The sequence below is a fragment of the Lepidochelys kempii genome, chromosome 2 (genome assembly GCF_965140265.1).
Source record: "Lepidochelys kempii isolate rLepKem1 chromosome 2, rLepKem1.hap2, whole genome shotgun sequence".
Lineage (NCBI taxonomy): Eukaryota > Metazoa > Chordata > Testudines > Cheloniidae > Lepidochelys > Lepidochelys kempii.
The window spans coordinates 173,654,611-173,678,394 of record NC_133257.1 but is presented as its reverse complement, the minus strand read 5'-3'; the positions used below and the strand labels follow the sequence as shown (position 1 = coordinate 173,678,394).

General features: G+C 40.5%; 1 protein-coding gene across 14 annotated transcripts in view; it reads left to right on the top strand.

The window, feature by feature from the left end:
• CNTNAP2 (contactin associated protein 2) overlaps positions 1 to 23,784 on the top strand; it is a 1,665,145-nt gene that overhangs the window by 505,096 nt on the left and 1,136,265 nt on the right. For all 14 annotated transcript variants that reach the window (XM_073332778.1, XM_073332790.1, XM_073332779.1 and 11 more), the window contains exon 2: positions 12,994 to 13,104. In XM_073332778.1, coding sequence (XP_073188879.1) covers positions 12,994 to 13,104 — 111 coding nt within the window. The remainder of the gene's footprint in view (positions 1 to 12,993; positions 13,105 to 23,784) is intronic.

Below are 23,784 nucleotides of genomic sequence, written 5' to 3'. Positions count from 1 at the left end.
CTGCTTTTTTTAGAACACTATGGAAAAGGCTACGTGTTTCTCTTCTACAATGATTAAGTGTTTGGCTAGAGCTTTATTATTTCAGCCTGGGACTGTGGCAGTTGTCCAAGACTGTCTTCCCTTTTATAGCCACAGTTAAACCTGCTGGGGCTGTCCTCCTCAATAACATCGTCCAGAAGTTCTTTCTTAGATTGGCTGCCACTGACCACATGCTACATGCTATGTGTCCCATCCTTAGATTAGCATCACTTAAAAAATAAAGCCGAAACAACTCATAAAACATTCCAGTAAATTGTGCTTATTTATTCTTTCTCTTTGAGATGGATGCACTCCTGTGAATAAGACATGCATTCACTTTAGATTATAAAATCTTCTTATGCACCATGGCAAGGATGGATGTCTCAACAAACCAAGGTGTCTGCAATCCAAAAAGAGTCATATTAATATGCATATTGGTTCTGAGAATGAGATAAGCCAACTCCCATGTATCTTTATCCTAATTCCAGAGTGACCTTGACAATCTTATGATTTCTTGCTTCTGGCAACTGCTTGATGGCCTAGTCTTTTTGAGCATGCTGCAGACATGCCTCTCTGAATGTTCAAAGGGAACAAAATGGTCTTTAGTTAAACAGAGACAAGGTGGGTGAGGTAATATCTTTTAGTGGACTAACTTCTGTTATAGAGATAAGGCTTCAAGCTTACACAGAGCTTTTCTTCAGGTGAATTTCAGTTTAATTAGCATTTATCACACTATACAACATTAACACTTGCTGATATGCCTTTCTTCCCACCCTCCACCCCACATTTGCATTATGATTCAGATTTTAAAACAGGCTATTTTGTGTTTTAATAATGTCTTAAAAATTTGCTTTACAGTTTTCTTGTATTCTGCTGTTCTCTGTGTAATTAGCAAGTAATATTTACAATTTCTGCTTATGTGGTGCAGTGCTGGTGTTTATGACTGCTCTTTACACAGGGAGAATCAGAAGATTAAAAGCACCTTTTTTCGGTCAGAAAGTTGTGACTGTCTATATTTCTTGGCTGAGATGTTGTATTTTAACAGTTCACTTCAAATAGACTCATCTGTTTCGCCTTCTGTTACAAATGGCTTGCATCAATTTTAAACCCAGGAAACATTCAGTTGCAAGTACAGCAGTAACTTACCCTGGCCACATCTGAACTAGACAGCCTCTCCAGTTTACATATCACTCCTGATCTTCCCTAAACAACTCAGAATACACATTTTATTATCCAAATATAGTGCTAACAGTAATGGTTTTTTACTTAAAACCGGTGACCAGTAGCAACATTATGATAGCATCAGTGATATGCTGGCTATGATTCAGAAGGGTCTCTATTACAGTGTGAACAGATCCTTTGAGAGGAGCTGGGCTCAGCCTCACCTGTGCTAGGTATAACCCACTTCCCAGCTAATGGGAATGAGTTTAGTGATCAGGTGGCAGTCACATGAGCAGATATGGTATTCAAAGAAAGCGAGAGGCTTAACAGAAGAGGGAGGAAGAATGGCTGGGGGGAGATACTTCGCAGTAGTTTCTCAGGGGAGCCAAGACTTGGAAGTGAGCTCTTTTCCTAAGAACTGGGGAAAGGAAAACAATGACCCAGAGGCACCAATCAAACAAATTTAGGTTAAGCTGTGCTTTGTTGGAAGTGTGTTTACCTTGTTCCTGAAAATTATATTGTGGGTAACATGGTATTTAACTTGTATAATTTATAGGGAGGGATGAGTATGATGACCTTATGCAAGGCCTATTTGAATATTTTTGAAAACATGTACACTTTGGTGCAATCTGGACCATTCAAAAGGGAAACCATTTGCTCTTTGAAGTACTTTTAAGAGCCCGAGGGATAAGTAATCATTAACAATTACTAGAGAATTTTTTCCCCAGCTGTTGGCTGGAAATCATCCCCATCTTCCATTCAGAATTTTGAAAGGACTCCTGGCACCACACCAGGTGCCCTTCCAGCACATCCCTGAAAAGCACCAAGGAAATGCCTACTGCTCCTGCTTCTTCAAAAGTCAGGACAGACATATCCTCATGCCATTTCTAACCCACCTATGCCATGACTATTTGAACATAAAGAAAATGTTCTTATGGAGAAAGTCACTTTATATCTTATGGAGAAAGTCTCTTTATATCTACTTGGACAGACCCCGACCAGTGGAGTACAGGAGTCTGGTAGAAGGCAAATATACTGGCCACTGGATGAATAGTTTTCTGTTCACTGAGTGACCAGAGCAGGGGCTGCCCTAGAGGAATCAGGAACCTGCTAGAACCAATTAAGACAGGCAAGCTAATTAAGACACCTGGAGTCAATTAAAAAGGACCTCCTAGCAGTTAGTGGAGGGCGTGCAAGGAGCAGGGAGGGAAAAGGTGTGCTGCTGGAGGACTGAGGAGTACAAGCGTGATCAGGGTTCAGGAGGAAGATCCTGCAGTGAGGATAAAGAAGTTCCTGGGGGAGGCCATGGGGAAGTAGCCCAGGGAGTTGTAGCTGTCATGCAGTTGATACAGTAGACGTAGACAGCTACTATCCACGGGTCCCTGGGCTGGAACCCAGTGTAGAAGGTGGGCCTGGGTTCCCCTCATATCCCTCCCCCTCCCCAATTCCTGATTGGACACAGGAGGAGCTGACCTGGTCTGTGAGCAACATGAGAAGGGAAGGTCTAATTTGGAAAGGGATCTGGCCTGTCCCCGACCCACTAGGTGGGACAACAGAGACTGCAGAGATTGTTCTCCAATTCCCCCATGCTGGCCAGTGATGAGGTTAGCTGAGTGAACGACAAGTTTGAGCCTCTAGCCGAAGCGGCCAAACTGAGGGCTGCCGTGAACCTCTGAGGTGAGTAAATCCGCCAAAAAAATGCAGGACCCAGCAAGGCAGAGGAGGAACTTTGTCACACTACCCAAAAAAGACCACTTTAATGGGAAAAGTTAACATTGTTAAAGAAATCATCTTCCACTATTAGGACACTAAGCACTTGGGCAGCCTGCTGCAAACAAACTAAAACCAGGATTTTCCCCCGCCCCATGTTTCTCGTATCACCAAAAGCCAGTGAAGTTAATTGTACAGTTCGTATGCATAAATGTTTACAGAATTAAGTTCTTAGTTTTCAGATGCATCTTGTTATATGATAATGCACATGAATAATACATAGTAATCCTTACTTTTCTATTTAGTAATAATCAGCTTTTCTTTTATCTGCATATTTTCTTGCAAAATCCAAACTCTCTCTGTCAGTGCGCACTATTCATCCTGCATGTTACTTTTTAATATACTGACTATAGTCACTCAGTCTGCTCTAGCTTCTGCCGGTGCACGCTATGGGGGAGGTCACTGAGGGGCAGAAAGTCAGCCCAGAGAGGGCTTATAGTGGTAATTAATACCATCAGCTTGAGGGGTCTCCTGGAAGAAGATATGTGGCTAAGGGACATGAAGATTTAATAAAGCCCTTAGACAGTGAAGATTAATGCATGATGGCCTTACCAGTGATTGTCGGGCAGGAAGATGCCAACAGAGGGGCGTGTGCATCTGTTGTAACAGGAGGTCTCTCATAGATGGTCCTAGTCCCTGCCTCAGACTCTTGGGTGAGGTGGTTGGGGCATTGAACATTTGATAATAGAAAGCAAAGCAGGTGAGGGCCTTCTCCTGTTCTGCCCTCCACCATAAATCTCACCCATTTGTTCCCTAAGTTTGTGGATTTGGTGGAGGGTATTAATGAATTTCTGGTTTGATTTAGTTTCCTAGGTAATTTCCAGTGAAGTGCACAGTTTTCAAAGCTATTGCAAGAAGGGATGATTTGCACCTTGGCCGATCAGATAGCAAGTGTGAAAAATCGGGACGGGGTTGGGGGGTAATAGGAGCCTATATAAGAAAAAAACCCAAATATCGGGACATCTGGTCACGCTATTTGCACCTTCTGTACCAGTAAGAGTGAATCTAGCCCTACAATTTTAACATCATTCTGAGAGACTCATTCCGGATGCCTTTGTTATGTGAACTGCCAAGTTTATTAAGTATAAAAGTTTGAGATGACAGGAGAAAATGCATAGAGAAAGTGCTGACTTTGCTTCAAATGTTTTTTTGGCATTTTCTGAATGATTGATGCTGTAATGTGACTCATTTTTGCTATTTTTTAAAAGCATATATTATCTCTTGCTCATTGCTTCAGTTTGCCAGGCTTTAAAAAGTGCACTGCAACAATGAATCATGTCAAAAATTGGAGACATTTTAAAAAAAATGCATTAAATTAAAAATATCAAGGGAGGGGTAGTGAGTCATTTACATTGGAAATTTACTTCAGCAGACTTCCATTCAGTTATCAGCTTGTGTCACAAGAATCTGGTCATTGCAAAAGAGCTATTTGAACCTTTCTAAAATTAGTTTAAAGTGTCTGGCAGGTCTTTATGTATGGTTTGCATGGATTCTTGCAATCCTTGAAGTTCAAAAATGTTTGGGTTCAAATGAACCATGTTTGAATCTAATTGTTAACAGAAGGCAAAAAATTGCATTGAGCACAGTCTTGGACATTTTCAAGTGGAAGTGTGAGCAGTGGCCATATTGGAAAAATTCTGCATAACTCAGTTATTTCACAGTCCTAGAATTTGCCACAGAAAGAACCGCTATTACATTTATTTGCAGTCAACACAGAATTTCCATTTTGCAGCACCAGAGTGCTGAAGGTTACAGGCCTCTTGCATAATTTAGAACAGTGCTTGCTTTGTAATCTCTCCCATCCTTTGAGTTCAAAGTTAAAATCCACAAGAGAACAGCAACTTCAAAATGTTTACAGATATGCAGGAATAACAATAAAATCCATGTCCTGCTCTGATCAATGTTCCTAGCCTTACCAAATGAATGCAGAGTGTGTCAGGTTCAAGTCCAGTGCAGATGTGGTCACTCCAAAGCACTTGAAGACTGGTGGTTTTGGTATCTTTAGTCAAACAAAATTACAGGTTCAGTCGGTGTTTCAGGTGGAACTCCAAACCCAATGAAATTTCAGAGGTCTTGAATAAAATCCTATTCCCATTGAAGTTAATGACAGTTTTATCAATGACTTCAGTGGTGACAGGATTTTCGCTCCTTAAGTGGTACACAGGACTTTTGTTTGTTCTGTGTATGGGGGCATTGATGAGCTGCCAAAATCTTAACAACCAGTTTCCTCCTCACCCTACGAGGGGGTCGTTGCCTACCCCCACCCCCCTGGACTCCTGTCACATCTACCTCCCTCCCCTGACTGCCCCCAGAACTGGGCAGGAGGGTCTCGTGGGCCACCGTATTGGGTGCCCACCCCACCCCTAAGATCCAGAGGGACCTGCCGGGAGGCGAGGTGAGGAGTCCTGGCAGTGCTTACCTGGGGCAGCTCCCAGGAAGCATCTGGCAGGTCCCTCTGGCTCCTAGGGGCGGGATAGCATAGCTGCGAGGGAAGTGGCCACTCCCCCCACCAATCACATCAAAAGTGGTGCCTTAGGCGCCGACTCCATGGATGCTCCGGGGCTGGAGCACACGCGGGAAAAATTTGGTGTGTGCAGAGCACCCACTGGCAGCTCCCCACCCCGGCCCCAGCTCACCTCCACTCCACCTCCTCCCCTGAACATGCTGCCTTACTCTGCTTCTCCACCCCCGCCCCCCCCCCAGCTTCCCATGAATCAGCTGTTTGTGCGGGAAGCCTGGGAGGGCTGAGAAGCAAGCGGCGGCTTCACGCTCAGGCCCAAGGTGGTGGAGGTGAGCTGGGGCGGAGAGCGGTTCCCCTGCGTGCCCCCAGGTTACCTGCTGCGGTGCGGGCGGCCCTCCTCGTGCCCCCCCTGCCCCAGCTCACCTCCGCCTCACTGGGCCTGAGCGCGAAGCTACCACTTGCTTCTCAGTCCACCCCGGCTTCCGGCATGAACAGCTGTATCGCAGGAAGCCTACAGGGGGCAGAGAAGCAGAGCGGGGCGGCGCGTTCAGGGGAGGAGGCAGAGTGGAGGTGAGCTGGGACTGGGGGCGGGGCGGCGAGCTGCTGATGGGTGCTCTGCACCAACCAAACTTTCCCCTTGGGTGCTCCAGGGCTGGAGCACCCATGGAGTCGGCGCCTAAAGCGCCACTTTTGGCCGGTTAATTTTAGAAGCCCTTTTAGAACCGGTTGTCCCTCGCGGAACAACCGGTTGTCCCTCGCGGAACAACCGGTTCTAAAAGGGCTTCTAAATTTAACAACCGGTTCCAGCAAACCGGTGCGAACCGGCTCCAGCTCACCACGGCATGGGGGTGAATTTCACCTATAGTAAACAGCAGAACATAAACATAAATTTTTCTGCCTTTGCCTGCCCTTATAAAGGAGCCCTTTTGGTGTGTTTGGAAAAAACACTCACTCTGTCCTCAGAACTGGAACGTAAGTGCATTTGAAGTTGCATTATACCTATAATGGTGGCAGAAGCTCTTGTTGCCAAGGCTATTGGGACAAAATGGAGGAGAGAAGAAGAGTGCTCTTGCTTCATAATGTTAACATTTAAACAGTCCCAAGCTGCCTTTGGCATTAACACGTCTCTGATACAAATGGTGTGGGGTAGAGTTTATTCCTTTGTTGCTGCTATTTCTGGCTGGAGGCAGTGTTCTGTAATTGATTAACAGGGCACAGTACATTGACTTATATGGGGAAGACTACTGTATATCTGTATCAGAAAGGATTATGATTCTGTTTTTAGTCAGTGAAAGATTGGATTCTGCAGAAAACAGTGAAAACTGAAAACTAAGGTCCCTCGATTTGTCTCTGCTGTGGCATCACACCTTTTCTGGCTATGAAGTTAGGCTAAATGATCCAATAAATATATATATATCTTGGAAATCTCATACAGGTTTAGAAATGTTAGCTTGCCCTACATAAGCAATCTTTTAATTTTAATTCTTTTGGGCTATATACTATCCATAAGTTATTAATATAATTTTAATAGCATTTTAGCAGTCTATTCATTTTAAATAGAACCCTTCCTTTTAACTCACAAATTCACTCAGGGGAGCTTTTTAACATAGAGAGATTTTTAAATGAGAGTGATTTTTTGTCAACATGAAAGTGAGATCTTTTGTGGTTTCTTGTCCTGCTTATTAGATGCTTCCCCAAGATAAGTATTAAAAATTGATATAGTTGAAAGTGCATGTTGGAGAGCATACAACACCAACACAGGAAATCTACATCATTTACTTGACTTTTTCCCAACCCTGGTCATTTCAAGCCAGTGCAAAAGCCAAGCTATAGCCTCAAAAGTATATGAAATGCATATGCATCACATGTGGCATGTTGGTGAAAGGCTAGTGATTAAAATAGCCGTTACATTCACAAGATGGATATCTAAATTATTGACCTACAGGCATGCAAAGGGAGTTCAACAGTTCCCTTGGAAGAGGGCCTAAGCCCATAAAGGACCCTGGATTATTTATTTTTCTTTTGTTTTTGTAAGGAGAAGAAGTTTATTTCTCACTTTTTTTTTCTGCATAGGGCCCTAACAATATCCATGTAGTGCCCCAAGTGTGACCTGAATGGTATAGTTGGGGCCCTGTTTCATGTTTTATAGATTTTGTTGCTATCCAAGCCAAAACAGGACAGGATATTATGGATGCTATTAGAAGCGGAAAAAGGAATGTTTAGGTATGGCTGATTTGCAAGGGACACATCTATGACAGTGGAGCTAATATGGCGGCAGTGTATAAAGGTGTTCAAAATGGAATTCAGCAGGTAAATCAGTACACATCTTTTCTCCCATGTGTTGCACTGACTGAGTCATTAGGATGTGTTGAAAAAGGACATTAGTGTTAGAGTAAAACACCGTATCACAATGAGATGATCAGCAAGGGTGGAAGCAATCCATCCACTGTGAAATCAGATTCAGGGGCGTTCTTGGTGTTTCGCTGAGATTAAAGCTTCGCACAATCTAATGCCAGAATTTAAACTGGGAGCTGATAGATTGCTAGAGAACATTTCATTGTTTTTGTTTGTGTGGTTTTGGCCAAGATATTTTATACCGTCTTATCAAAAATTAACTTTGTGAGCAAAAAATTGCTGAGTCCAGATATTGACGTTCAAATGACTTGTGGTTTACTTTGTGGCCTTTGAGATGCTTTATCAGAATTATGGTCTTCTGGGTTCACTGGATGTAAGGAAACTGCTGCTTCACAGGCTGAAACATTAGGAATATCCACAAAGTTCAAAGAGAGAAGATTTCAATGGTGAAAGCAATTCCATATGAAAGGTCATCAGATCCCAAACAAGTTCTTTAATGTGAGTTTTCATTCCCTCCTCTTAGCCACACTGTAACACAAGTGGGCAATAGGATGCATCATTAGGATGAAGTTGGAGAAAAGTTTGTTTTTTTGATGGGAGAGAAACTGAAAAGTCTCAGCAGCGAAGACCTTAGGGTACATTTATGCAGTAAGGAGCAACCCGCATCAGTGAGTCTCAAAGCCCAGGTCTACACACTTGGGCTTGTGCTACAGTTCTAAAAACAGCTGGGGACATGTTTGGGATTGGGCTGGAGCTCAGGCTCTGAAACCTAGGAAGGGGAGGTAGGCTTAAGCCCAAACATCCACACAGCTATTTTTAGCAGCATATCATAAGCCTGAGTTTATATACCCTGGCTCTAATACTTGCTGCTGTGGGCTCCTGCTCCCTGTGTAGGCTTCTCCAAAGAGGCAGGCTTGAACCAGGACTTGAACTAGCAACCAGCTACTCTGAGCCTTTTAAGAGCAAAGCTGCTTTCTTTGCCAGTTTTTTGCATGTGTGTTTTTAAGGATGACTTGGAAGTGAAGGAGCCAGTTGAGCTCCTGAGCTTTGTTCAGAAAAGGTCTTTATATGTGAGTTTCCCTCACACAGACGCAGCACTGCCTATTTTTTTGGTGTCTTTCAGTGTCTGTGTCTGCTAATGAAAGGAGTTTTGCAAGAAAACTAAAATTAACCCAGACCTATCTAAGAAAGTCCATAGGGCAGGAAAAGCCATGTCATCTGGTCTGTTTGTCGTTGTGTTTGTGGGGTTGTTATTTTGTTTGTTTTTTTGTTTTGGTTTGGTTTTTTTTGAGAGAGAGTGAGAACTGGAAAGCAAGGTTGATAGCCCTGGGTTCAGCTGATTAATGAGTGCTTCAGAGAAGGCTCCCTTTGTACAAGTACTTAGCAAGGACTGCACATTTGTTGTTTTTTTTGTTTTTCACAGTGGAGAGCAGATTTGAGTCTTCAAACCAGGCCTGGAATATATTGCCATGGCACTGCTTACAGGGGTCCTAATTTTATTTTCAGCTGTTTTAGGCTTCCTTATTTCATTCCTTTGCTCTTTTGGGAGAGAGTATGCGAGATGCCCTCATGGACAACACATACAAGGGACAGTGATTTCAATACTAGCACCATTTCTGATCATGTTTATATATTTTTCTTGTGATTTATTTAAAGTGCAGTAGCAGTAATGGACATTTCCAAATGGGAAGAGAAGCCCTTATATGTTATGATCTTCTCATTGGCTACCAGAATTGGTGAGAGAACAGAGCTTCTGATAAGCACCTGCTCTGTGGAGCCATCTCTTTCATCTGTAGAGTGCTGTCTCTGAACAGCTTGCCTAAAATCCAGTTTTAGGTTTCCGATACAGATCATTATTGGAAAGAAGGACTCGGTCAAAATGTCCCACTTTACCTTTTTTCATATTTTTCAGTGTGCCATCAGGATAAATCCTTTATTCCACAAATATTCTTAAGAATCTATCCTTTGCTTCCCATTGTGTTCAATGATCTCTATCTAGTTCTGACACTAGAGAGATCTATTGTATTTTGTTAATGTACTTTATAAATAGATTTTCTCATTCCTACTTCTTCTTTTTTTCTATCAAGATGCAGGCATTTTTTCCTCAGAGGAAATATTGCATAAAAGGGTTTATGGTCCAGAAAATGTGGCAATACAGAGACAAGGCACATAATGTTAAGAATTTGATGATAAAAAGATATTAAAAACCACATATTCTTCAATATAAGCTTTGTCTATAGGAGGCCTGAATGTGCAAAGAATGAAGCATCCTCATCATAATAAAGCTTTTCTTCTGTGCTTACATCAGTTGATCTTTCAGTCCTAGTGTACATGAGATAAAGTAGGAACTGCAACTTTCTGGGAGGTTTGTAAAATAGGTGTGTTGATTCCTAAGCAAATGTATATGGTATTTATCCAGAAGGAACACTGACAAGATAAAAACAAGTCTCTCTCTCTCACACTCACACACACACAGCTTTATGTATTTATTTATTTATTTATGTCATCCATTGTAACTGATGGCCAATTTAACTTTTGGTTTGTAATTAGTTTCTAGAAGAGTTGGTCAAGTAGTGTAAGATAAGAAACTAATTTGAAAACAGAGCCCCTGATGCATGAAACATTTTGTGAATTAAAGTCACAAGATCAACTCACAATGTAATCATATTATTCATTAATAGTGAGTATTCAATATTCAAAGACTTTTGATCTTGTTTATTATTGATTATTAGCCAAACTTGTCCTGGAAGTTTCTTTCTTAGTTGCAGTTTGTCATTAAATATTCTTCTGAAAATGTTTCAACCATCCAACCAGGGAACAGAGATAATGTCATATGACTTACATGGCTGGCCACATAGCACTAAAATGAACTGTGGAAATAAACAGTTTTGCAAACAAGCTATAGGCCAAAAATTCCTTATACAAACTACTTGACAAATACTTACAATTACCAAATACATTAGAAAATGTCCTGTTTATGAATAACTGACTGGGGAAAAAGTCTAAGTTTTTGAAAATATTTATAATGAGCAGTTGAACCAGTGCTCATTCCAGTTCTCATGTGCTGTTGTGATGCCACTGTTCAGGATTCAATGAGATCAGCATGTAAGCCAAGATTTTTTTTAAAAAAATAGGACTTGCAAGTTAGACTCCTACATACACATTTAAGCATGCATGTGGCCTGATTTTCAAAAGTACTGAGCCACCAGAAGTTTCTACGCAGGCCGATATATTCTTAGAAGCCAGTGTCAGCAAATGAGTGTTCAGCACTTTTTAAATCAAGCCATTTCTTACAGCATCTAAATATAGACTTAGCCTAAGTCTATGCACCTATTTATGAAAAAAAAGCATGTCTAATTTTTGGGTTCTACATTTTAATTAAATTTTCAACAACAATAAAATATTTTTCAATAAATAGATTTGGGGCCTAAACTGTACTTTTCATGTGAACAATGCCCATTATGGTGATTGTTCAAGTAACTTGAGTTCCACACACAAATCAACTCAGTTAATTAATGTCTGTATTAGTGTCTGAGGCCCTGGTCTTGAAATGAGATGTGTGTTGGACATACCTCTGTGTCTGCCTGGAACTTCACTCTGAAACAATGCGGAGATCTGTCTGTCTGCATTCTGTTGTGTAATTAGGGCTAAAACAACAACAAAAATCAAAAGTTCTGTTTTGTAAAATGAACAAATAGAATTTAAAATAAATCTCCCCCTCTTTCTATTTGGCTAAACTCAATTATGGCATTAAAGATAGAAATTATGTGCTTTACAGTCATTAGAACAACTAACAGTTGTCCTTTTGTCTAGTGTTTGCCTATATTTCTATGCTAGTATGAAATATATTCTCCCCACCCACCCTTTCTTAACTAATGATAGCTAATTTGTGAGGACATCTAAATTAGACTGTTAAATGTCATAATATTAATTAGTTTTAATCAGAATCCCCTTCTGTTTTATTGTTCTGTTTCATAGTTGTGGAACTGTTTACATTTTTTTCATTATATAGAGATATACATTTGGTTTATTCAGGAAGAGAAAGGGAGAAATTATTTTTGACTGGAAATATTAGTTGACCAGGATCATTATAAATGACTTACCTCACTCATGATCTCTATTTGACCCATAGTAAACACCCTCTCTTGAGGTTACAGTTAATTCATTCTACATGCAAGAACCATTTTTAGCCTCTCCCCTGATCATGGTCTTCTAATTGGACCAAAATGAAGTGCTGTGTTTTTGTGGTAGAGATGCTGCCCATCTGGGATTGAGCTAACTTTCTGTATTCATGTAAATAGGAGATGTTTTACTTTTATAGCAGAGCCTCTGCTGGGGTGTATGCATTAAAACATTTAGTTATTTTTAATTTCTCTGCAGTGAGATTGTACTTAAGATGTAGGAGAGTATTAAAACTCATATATTTCACACTTGCGCAGAAATATTAGAGAAACTAGAATAAAGGTCTGCATATTAATTGTTCTAAGCAGCTGAGGTATCTAAAGCTAATCATTTCCGCCTTTACTTACATAATTTGATCCAACAATAGGATTTTGTTTTAAACTCTTTATTATACAAAGCAGAAATTCTTTTTTTTTTTTCTCCATCTTGGACAATAACACCCAAGTTAACCTTCTTTATTTTATGCAAAATAGATGGATAGTGCTTTAAAGGATTAGAAAGATTACTTTAAAAAAGGACATATTATATCCCTTATATTTCCATTTTTTCTCACTGCATCTGCAATCTGTAGTTATATAGAGATCACAATTTAATTATTTTCTTTGATAAATTATGAATAAAATTGTCAGTCAGGTTATTAACACCTTCACCAAGCATTGAAAGTGCACATATTGTCTTCTGTTAATCTGATAGTTGCTCTAATTATGTTTACTATCTTTATTTTATCTTGCCAAAAGATATTTCAAATGTGGGAGGGTATATTTTTTAATCTATGCATCCTTAAGAAGAGGAAGTACACCCAAGTGGCTAGGGCACTATCCCTCGTCGACTGCCTGTGCCTCAGTTCGCCCTCTGCAAAATGGGGATCATAGTACTTCCCGAGCACTCCGGAGTCTAGAATGCGATGGTGATGCTCTCAGATACTCTTATAATAAGGGGCACACAAGTAACTAGGAAAGATATCCAAGGTATAGATTCTCTCTAGTGTGTCTGACCCATTAAACAGCGATGTGGAAATACATGTATTTATTTTCTTTGTCTTTCAGAAAAATGTGATGAACCACTGCTCTCAGCATTATCCCACTCCTCCTTCAGCAGTTCATCATCTATGGCTAGTAGCTATGCACCAGGGTATGCAAAGCTGAATAAAAGAGGAGGTAAGAGATCTCTCCTTCCCAACATTCATATACCTGCAGCAAACTCTATCTATTTCATGTAAAATAAATGTTAATTATTTATTTTAAACCAAATCTCAACTTTGATGCACAGCAATACTGTATTGGTGTTGACCCTAATGATTGTTTAGTAGTCTGGTGAAATGTTTTCTGTAAAATGTTGTACTAAAATGTTGTGGGTACTTGGGAAAGAGATTGGAAAATTAATATCAAAACTGTTCCCTCCAAAAGAAATTGTGGAAGGAGTATAGTGAGGTTGACCTTGTGGAATTCACAACTAAAAGGGGATTTGAGGTTGAGATGGGGAAAGGATTCCGACCTCTCAAATCTGTGGATCCTGAGAATCTGCAAGGATGGGATCCCCAGTCCAGTAGAAGTTTTGGCCTCTGTACTGCTCTTCTGGTTCCCCTCTCCCTATGGGAAACATATGTCTCTTCCTAGATAGCCCAATCAGCAGGGGTCTCATTTGCTAGTTGGGAAAGTGGGCAGTTGCCACCTCTCCCCACACCGTGGACATTTCATCAGTCTCTGTGCTCCATTATGTCTTCTGCTCCTCCCCCATTGACTTTGGAAGATATAATATCACATATAACATTCTCTATGCAGATACAACTTCCCCTCCTCTTGAATTATTCTGAAATGACATTGTCATAAATATAAAGGGAAGGGTAAACACCTTTAAATCCCTCCTGGCCAGAGGAAAAATCCTTTCACCTGTAAAGGATTAAGAAGCTAGGATAACCTCGCTGGCACCAGACCAAAATGACCAATGAGGAGACAAGATACTTTCAAAGCTGGGGGGGGCGGGGAAACAAAGGTTCTCTCTGTCTATGTGATGCTTTTGCCGGGAACAGAAAAGGAATGGAGTCTTAGAATTTAGTAATCTAGCTAGATATGTGTTAGATTATAATTTCTTTAAATGGCTGATAAAATAAGCTGTGCTGAATGGAATGTATATTCCTGTTTTTGTGTCTTTTTGTAACTTAAAGTTTTGCGTAGAGGGATTCTCTATGTTTTGACTCTGATTATCCTGTAAGGTATTTACCATCCTGATTTTACAGAGGTGATTCTTTTACTTTTTTTCTTCAATTAAAATTCTTCTTTTAAGAACCTGATTGCTTTTTCGTTGTTCTTAAGATCCAAGGGTTTGGGTCTGTGTTCACCTATGCAAATTGGTGAGGATTTTTATCAAGCCTTCCCCAGGAAAGGGGGTGCAGGGTTTGGAGGGAAAGACGTTTCCAAGCGGGCTCTTTCCCGGTTATATATCTGTAAGACGCTTGGTGGTGGCAGCGATAAAGTCCAAGGGCAAAAGGTAAAATAGTTTGTACCTTGGGGAAGTTTTAACCTAAGCTGGTAAAAATAAGCTTAGGGGATTTTCCTGCAGGTCCCCACATCTGTACCCTAGAGTTCAGAGTGGGGAAGGAACTTTGAAAGACACCCTTGCCAATTAGCATTTTAAAAAAACCCAAATACTCCCAACACCCTCTCAATGGAGATTGCAGGCATAAAACCTGAAGTAAATTAATGCTGTTTCAGGTAGAATGATCTCACATGACTTCAAAAGAGAGAATTCTATGTACAGAAGATCCTTCCCCTTCTTGGCCTCAACTATGGTCCCTGGAGGTCCACTGAGTCTTATCCTTGTGCAGCAATTATAGAGGGATTTCACCCAAACTAAAAGAAGGGAGAGTCAAAATCAGAGGGACAGACCTCCCCTCACCTTTCAATCCCCCAAGCCAGGTTCTCCCTGATCATGGAACAACCAGATCATTACCTCAGCTTACCCTGCTGTGACATTTTGGGAATCACCCCATCCAATAAGGAATTCTTTCACTATCTGCCTTGAAACTTTGCATTCCTTAATGCTATGCTACCATGGCTCAGAACTCTGGTACCAGCAGTTAACCGATAAGCAAAAGGCCTCACCCTGGCTTCCACAAGCCTAGTTACTCCTTAAAAGGTGACCTCAGCAACCCTTTCTGGTCATGAGTCTCCCCAAATTCATCTCCCCGAGTTCTTAACTAACAGACACTCAGACTTTTCCCCGCTGATTCATCACCCCTCAAGTGTGAAATCCACTCTCAATTATCAGTTCACTTTGGGACACACTTAGTTTGCACACTAGAGACCCATTTGGAGTAAAAATAAACAAAATGTTTAATTAATAGAAAACTTAGAAATGGTAAGGAAAAGTAAATGCATACAAGTTACACAGACAATAAACATAAAGAAGCAACCTCAGTTTTACATGTCTCTATTAGCTTTTCTAATACAAGTTCTAATAAAATATTGCCTCTGAACAGTTTCAAGAGATGTACTAGTCTAAGACTACCCCTGTTTGAAACTTCAGTTTGTACATATCCAATACCTAATTCTATATTCCTTTTCATGGGTGGTATTGAAACAATTCCTGATTTACACAAGTGTCAATGACAGGAGGACTAACTCTCTTTCTGTTTCTGTTTCTATAGCTAAGGGAAAATAGCTCAGTTGTTATGTTGAATTATTTTATAACATCATGGAAGTAGAGATATCACTAATCAAATTAACTGTAAAGAAATATAGATATTTGTTACTTCATAGTACCATCACTGAGAAATGGGGCTCCCCAGGTGACTGCACTATCTAGAAGAAGAAATCTTCTCTTGCTGAGTCATTACATCGAAAGAGACAAAAACAAAAAAAGGCTTTAAAATAAGGAAACATGCACTTGAAAATGTTAAACTCCAACCCCATAAAAGTTGAACTCAACCCCTACTTTGTAGGGCTGAATTTTCAGTATTAAGGTGACTACTATCTTCAAAATATCTGAGCCAATGTGAAGTTTTCACCAGACAGCATGCAACTCTGTTTAATAGTGTGCCTTAAAATGTGCTGTAGTCCTGGCAAGTGGAATTAAGTCTGCCATTCACTCTAATAGCATCAGATTGAACCCTAAGATAACTAGATGTATGCTTAGGAACTTTTGTTTTTCTTAATACTCAGGGAAGATTCATGCATAAGTGTTAGGGCTCCGCAAGGCTTGGTTCAGGAAGGGATTGGTGAACTGGTGCTTGCAGTTTTCTTCAGAGGGGATGTAATTAAACCCATCCCTCTAAATTTAGTTGGACATTTGAATCTGAAAACTCAAACCTCCAAGACATGGCCCTTCTCTGCACCTTTCAGGGTCTCCTAGAACCCAGCACACTCTAATATTACACCCTTCCCCATTACTTACGTTATCTGTCTTTAGAAGAGGTAGGTAGAAGAAATTTGGGAATTGTTGAGGAGGACAGCTATTTTTGGAGGCAGGAAAGAATGTCAATTGGGAAAGAAATGTTTAACAATTTCCTAGCTATAGAAATAGTGCTCAGTAAATAGTGGATGTTTCAGTTTGCTAGCAATTCTAAAAAATCGTGGGGTGGCAGGATTATTTCAGGCTGAACTGGACATGAAATTTTTGAACGTTTTCAGTGAATCAAAAAGTTAATGAAAAGACTTGGGTCTTGTGAAAAGTTTTGTTCAAGCTGAAATGAAATTTTCATTTCAATTTTGTGTATTGTTTGTTTTTATTTTTATATAATTAAAGGAAATTTCAAAACTAAAAGTAATTGTGAATTTAAAAAATGAAATTTTCAAAATGGGATTTATTTATGTGTTTTTTTATTTGTTAGGATTTTCTGATCACAACAATTTGGCGAAATCGACACAAACTGATGAAATGTTTAGGTGTTCCTGACACTTCATATTTTTGCTGAATTTTTTTTTTTAAATTTTGCACAGTTTTGTGTATAGAGGAATTGACTACTAGTCTTACGCAAACACAGCCTGAGTGTCATGAGTATAATGAAACTTTGGCCCCAGGCTCTTTTTGAGTAGGTCTGAGGTTTTGATGTGAAAAATTTGCACAACCTGCTGTATTAATTTAAATAGAATAAATGTACCCAAACAGTTAAAGGTGTTAACATCACCCTGTCATTGTCCAACATTAAAGAATTTTAAACAAGATTTGGATTTTGCTATACAGCAGTGGTCTCCAACCTTTTTACGCACAAGATCACGTTTTGAATTTAAAAGCAACCCAGAATCTACCCTGCCCCTTCCCTGAGGCCCTGCCCCTTCCCCTGCTCACTCCATCCCCCCCTCCCTCTGTCGCTTGCTCTCCCCCACCCTCACTCACTTTCACCGGGATGGGGCAGGGGGTTGGGGCTCGGGAGAGGGTGCGGGCTCTAGGCTGGAGCCGAGGGGTTTGGAGTGTGGGAGGGGGCTTCAGGCTGAGCCTGGGTCGGGGGTTTGGGGGCAGGAGAGGGCTTCCGGCTGAGGCAGAGTCTTGGGGTGCAGGAGGGGGTACAGGGTGCTAGCTCCGGGAAGGGAGTCAGGTCTGGGGCAGGGGGTTGCAGTGTGGGTGGGGATTCGTGTGCCGGAGGGGGTACGGGATGCAGGCTCCAGGAGGGGGTTCAGGGCTTGGGGTTGGGATGCGGGCTCCCGCTGTGCGGCACTTACCTCGAGCGTCTCCTGTTAGGTGGCACAGCAAGGCTAAGGCAGGCTCCCTGCCTGCCCTGGCCCTGGCCCTGGCCCTGGTCCTGGCCCTGTGCAGCTCCCAGAAGCAGCCAGCATGTCCCTGCAGCCCCTGGGGGGGGCATGTGGCTCCGTGCACTGCTCATGCCTTGATGCACCATCCCCACAGCTCCCACTGGCCGCAGTTCCCCGTTCCTGGCTGCTTGGAATAAAAAAGACATGCATAAAATGGGAGAGAAAAGAACAGCAAAGGGAGAAAATGTAACTCTGGTGTTGATTCTTATTTGTGGCCTCACTGCACGATAAACACAGGCATAGCACATGGTCTTATTAACCACTCCAAGACCTGGCAAATTCATACCAGCAATACACTATTTGGGGCATTGCTTTTAAAGACCTCTTTAGTCACAGGCTCAGTGTAGCAAAACATGGCCAGCTAAGTCAGACTTTTATTAGACAGAAGGAAAAAGTAGAGGGATAGGAAAGAGAAGAAATAAGGTGGGAAGGAAAAGGGGATACACAGGTGGGGATGGGGGATACAAAGTCTCCCATCCCAGGCAGTGACTGGGATTCAGCCAGAGCCAATGGCATTGGCAAGGCCAAAAGGGACCACTGTGATCACCCAGTCTGTCCTCCTGTATAACATAGGCCATAGGTCTTCCCCCACAGAATTGCTAGAGCCGATCTTTCAGGAAAACATCCAGTCTTGATTTGAAAATCCAGTGAGATGGAGAATCCGTCAAGACCTTTGGTAAGTTGTTCCAATGGTTAATTACTCTCATCATGAAACATGTATGCATTATTTCCAGTCTGAGTTTGTCTAGCTTCAATTTCTGGCCGTTGGATCGTTAAATTTCTCTGCTAGATTGACCAGCCCATTGTTAGACCAGATCAAACTTTTGTAAATCTAGAACCTGTGCCCACAAAACTGGGCCTTTCAAGTTACAAAAAATCAAATTATACAGCACTTTCAATCACTTGGCTCTGGAAAATGGTATCATTGGTGATGTAGTTATGAATGAGAAGACAGAAGTAAATCACATTTATGAACAATTGTAAATCCATAAATAGATTCACTACTTGATATGCTCTACTAATACCCTCTAAATAGATTTCCATCTTAAAGCTAGTCTTTACCTTTTGAAAGAGATGATGACATGATATAAAGATACTTCCACATGACCTCCCTGTTTTCTTTGGACCTAATATACAAAACTATGAGTGTGTTTTCTTGTGCCCTTTTGTGCTAGAATTTACCACTACCCTTCAATATGAAAGTGTTATTTAAAGAGAGACATTTTGCCATTCCTTTTCATTTGTATGTGTCACTACCTTTTGCCCCCAAAATACAGCCATTTACATTTATGCCATGTAATGTGTGGTTTGTATTTGTGACTACTTTTCTTTCACATTCTGTTAAACATTTTATATACCCTTTGTGATGCCGTTCACAGCTGGCATATGTGTCTGTAACTTTAATAGCTCTACATGGAGTTGCACCTGCCTATATTAGTGTGAATTTGGTACCTGTAGAGGATATAATCTGTCAAATTATCACTTTGAAAGTGAGTCATATTATGTGACTAAACTACTGGGTGGTGTCTATTTATGTTACAGCATTATCCATAATCCAATATTTATATACTGTAGTTTTATTAACAAAGGAGAATTTTCAATAAGGGAAAATATTCTTGAGTGCTTTATTTTTAACTTGGCAATTGAAGAAGATTATGAATACAGGACATTCAATGTTTGCAAGGACACAGTTTCTTAAAATATAAACCTAAATTGTTAATTCCAGAGATAAAAGGACCATGGAGAGAAAAAACATGATTCTTGGGTTTTTTGGTTGGTTGTTTAATTATCAAATTAAATCCTACTCTTTAGCCATTACAATATAAATTACAATATTACTGATCCTGGAAGCCTTTAGTTTTATATATTTTGTTCTCTGTCAGTAATCTGCTGTGTACTACACCTGTACAAATTTGCACTTCTCAGTATCTTTTAAAAATATATGTGTATACATATGTGTCTATTGTGTAGTGTAAAACACAGAGAGACATATAAGAACACATGATTATATGTCATAAAAATTTAATTGTTAGTCAACTAGTGATTGGCATAGATGTCAACTATGCCATCACGGTGACGATAAAACTTTTGCACTGCACCGTCACTTATTTTGACACCAATTTTGCCGGGGGTGGGGGAGGGGAGGATAAGAAAGCTCTCAGAATTCTTAAAAAATGTATTGATACCATTTTCTCATATTCTTTCTCCTGTAAAAATAGCGTGTCTTAATAACAATCTAAGTAGGAGGCATCAAGGGAAAGAAAAATGTTAACTAATTCATTTTAGAACACTCAAAAAATTATCTACAATACCTTTCATATAGACAGTGTCAAGGTTATAAAGTCTGATAACTCATGACCTGCTATGAAAAGAAATCAATGGGCTGCATCCCATTGTAAAGAAGATTCACAGAATACCACTGGCATAAGGCATATTATCTGTGACAGTTCCCAAGCTTTCAGACCTTAAATTTTTCACTGGCACAAGAATTAATGCTGCACATCTTGTACCTAAAAGTATTTTAATTGAGAGAAGAAAGTCCACTTTTCAGGCAAAGAAAGAAACCTCCTTTGTGGCTTGTTTTAACTAATGTAACATAATTGGCAACTCTCAGAAGCTGCTTGAAGGGTTGGAACATTGGACATAATCACAGTAGACTGCGTAAACGAGGAGGTCAGAGGTGCACTTTTGGCAGCAGAAGGAAGGAGGTGTTTTTTGGCCACTGTAGCTAGTTTGAGTATCCAGCAGCAGTGAGGAATCCAGAAGCTCTCCACAGCTGTGAGCCAAACTGATGATCTGTGGGAAGACTCTTTTGATAAAGGGGTGAGCTTGTGGTGTTTGTGGTTAACTCTGCAAACACTTACCACCAACACATCACTGTTGCCTGGGTTCTTGTACTGCCTTTTATCCAGGCACTGGGACAGCTGCATGATAGAGTTTTTATCACTGAATAAATGAAATGTAGAGCTGGCTTTCATTAAGAAGCTTCTGGCATATGTATTCATGTGGCACAACTTCCCCCTGATGCTTCATACAGATGACAAATAGCGTGAGGGAAATAAGAGGCTGATGGAACTCCACAAGTGAGTGTCCTGATGGCGGAGAAGTTCTGCCCATTATTGAATGGCCTGAAAAGCCTGGAGTAATCAGTTGCGGGGCAGGGGTGGGGGGGTTATTGACTCTTGCTCTATGACAATCCTATATAATAAATATATAAAATATTATAGATAGAACCAATAAAAGGAGTATGAAATAAAATGAGATGAATGTTTTCTTCCCGCCCATGGACAGAGGAAGATATCCATTAGTGCAATCAGCACTGTTTCTGTTCTATGTCCTGGTTTAAAGCTCAACAGAGCAGATTTTGGCCATGGACAGATGTAATCATGGATAACTTTCATATTTATTTTCAATTACCTTTCTAAAAATGGGATGTTCTATACTGGGGAATATTTGGCAAGGTTCACCGGATCAGGTTATGGTTTTTCGAGTACTTGGCACACTGCGGCATGATTTTAGGGTGGTGGATAGAATTCCCTTTTCAAAGATGATTCCAACAACCTCTTTACATAGGGATCTAATGTGTTCCCGACTGTTTTCATGGATCTGAGGTACACGGGGTGACTGAGTTCTCTCAGCGTGTTGTGCGTGTCTTGTTGTGTGAAAGGGGAGAGCTGTATTTTCAATTCCATGTATGTTGTGTAGGTGCTAGTGTCAGCCATTTGGCAGGTGATGCCCTTTAAGAAGTAGATTGGCAGCTTCTGATGTTGAGGTGCCCGTTGTGGTGATGGCTTTGGCCGGTTGAAGGTCATAAAGTTTAACTTATGTTTCCACTCACTGACTTGTTGACTGGGTGAGGATTGCTCTGAGAATGGTCAGGAATTTTGCTACGCCCACAGGAAAGGGACCAGAAAGTTTGCTAGGTTTAAGGGGTGGACCTAAACTGTACCTGGAAAGAGGTAATGGTCTGTCCATGACTGCGGCGTGATTCTTGTGTTCTCCAAGTCTATTTCTTTAAGTCTAATTAGAGCCAGGCTGTGACCAGTGCTGTTATGTGTGTACAGAAATCACTTGTGAAACTCTCATGTTGGAAGGGATTTGGGGCCATAGTGTCAGAGGCTTTGTCAGTGTGGAATTTTTAGTCTCCTAAGGTGATGAGCAATACTGGATAGCATTTTTATCTATTCTTTTTTGTTAACCTTACCTGGCTGCAGATCTGTGAATTAACGTGATGTCTATATTGGCTTTCTCTGACAAAACGGGTACAGTCAGAGGATTTTGTTTTTCCAAAGAAGCCTTTTCCAAGATTGAGTGGAAGAAGGATGGCTGCACCACCATCAGTATTGTGCCCTATGAGAATGTGGTGGAGTAGCTTAATGTTAGCCATCAGAAAGCTTGTGCTGTAATATAAGTAGGATTTGGTTATATTGGGTCAGGGTGGGTGTCTCATTGTCTATGAAGTCATAAACGGTGAAAATGTTGAAATCTTCAAATCACGACCAGGTACCTTTCTGGAAGATATGCTTCAGTCAAACAGAGTTATTGGGCTCAGTACAGGGGTAACTAGGTCAAATTTATGGCCTGTGATATACAGGAGGTCAGAAAAGATGATCTAAAGGTCCCTTATGTCCTTACATTCTATTAATCTACTAAATTATTATTTTTCCAATGAAAATATCAGGAATAGCCATATTATTCACGAGTGGAAAATCCGTTAGTGAATTACACAGGCCATCCCAAATTAATGCTGATAAAACCTTTGCACCACACAGTGTCATCCTGTGTATGCCACATGCATTATAGACAAAAACTCTTAAGAGTGTTTTAGGGAGATTTTTTTTTAAAAGTAATGCTTTTGTTTTATCTGCTTGAAAAGCTTGGCTTCACTAATACCCTGAATGAGTCCAAATGAAAACACTTTGGCACTCATGAATAATACAGCCCCATACTAATACCAATAAAACCTTCATACAATAGCAACTTGCATTCTCTGTGGTGGTCGTTTTTTGAATGCAAAACCACTTCAGGCTCAGTTCATCATTCACAAGTTGTTTTGAGTTGCAGAGAAAAAACCTGTAGTGAGGGCTTTCGTCCCCCTCATTGCGATTCTTGGTGGTGGTCAAATATTATTCTTTGCTTCTTATCTCTGTCTCACTTTTGTCTGCTCCACATCCTGCTGCATACTGCTCTCTGCCTATGCCTCACCTTTTGAGTCAATAACAAGGCACATCTGCTTTTTTTTATGCAGTCCATTTTAGCTCTGTGAGCATTTGCATTCCTTTTTGTTTTGGATGGAGTTGTGATTGCCACTCAGTTGACCTCAGTGCTTGTTTTCTGTGCTTCAACAATCTGATTCTAATGAAAAACTTGTCATAAAAATGCATATTTTTAAAAAGTGATGCTAAAAAGCACAAGTAAAACATTCACACTAACCACTTGTCTAAAACCACAGGCCCTTTCAAATGCTGATGAAATAATGAGGCAGTAGGAAAAGCTATTGTGTGAATAAGCTGCAGTGAGAACATAGCAATGATCCCCCAAATTGTCTTTGTGAAGGGAGAAAAGAGCTGCAAAAAAGGAAAAACTACTAATGTGCAGCAGGGATATGCCAATCCTGGAAGTCGTAACTTTGAGAGAGAGGAAAAATGGTACTCTTATTATTCAAAACACAGAGAAACAGAAAAAGCCAGTTTAAAGTGGGGTTGGAGGAACAGACTAAGAATGAAGCATCACCAAACCATATCTATTCACTAAGACCCAGTGAATGTATTAGTGATGTGTTAATATTCCTATTTGTAACTCATTTGTATACAAAACTATTCAATTGCATAATTGGCTTATTTTATATATCAAATTAAAATAAGCATTCAACTTTTAAAACATTTAGATCTTAAAATAACTAATAACTTCTTCACTGATTTCCAAGGAACTCTATGTATGTGCAAGGATCCAATTGCAATGTTGAGTATTAGACTGTGAATCCCTAACAGATTTAATTATCTTACTCTTTCCATTCTCTTATTGTTTCACATGCCTTATTATGCCCGGCACTGTAGATGGGGGAAAAACACCCATTGGCAATATTGACAA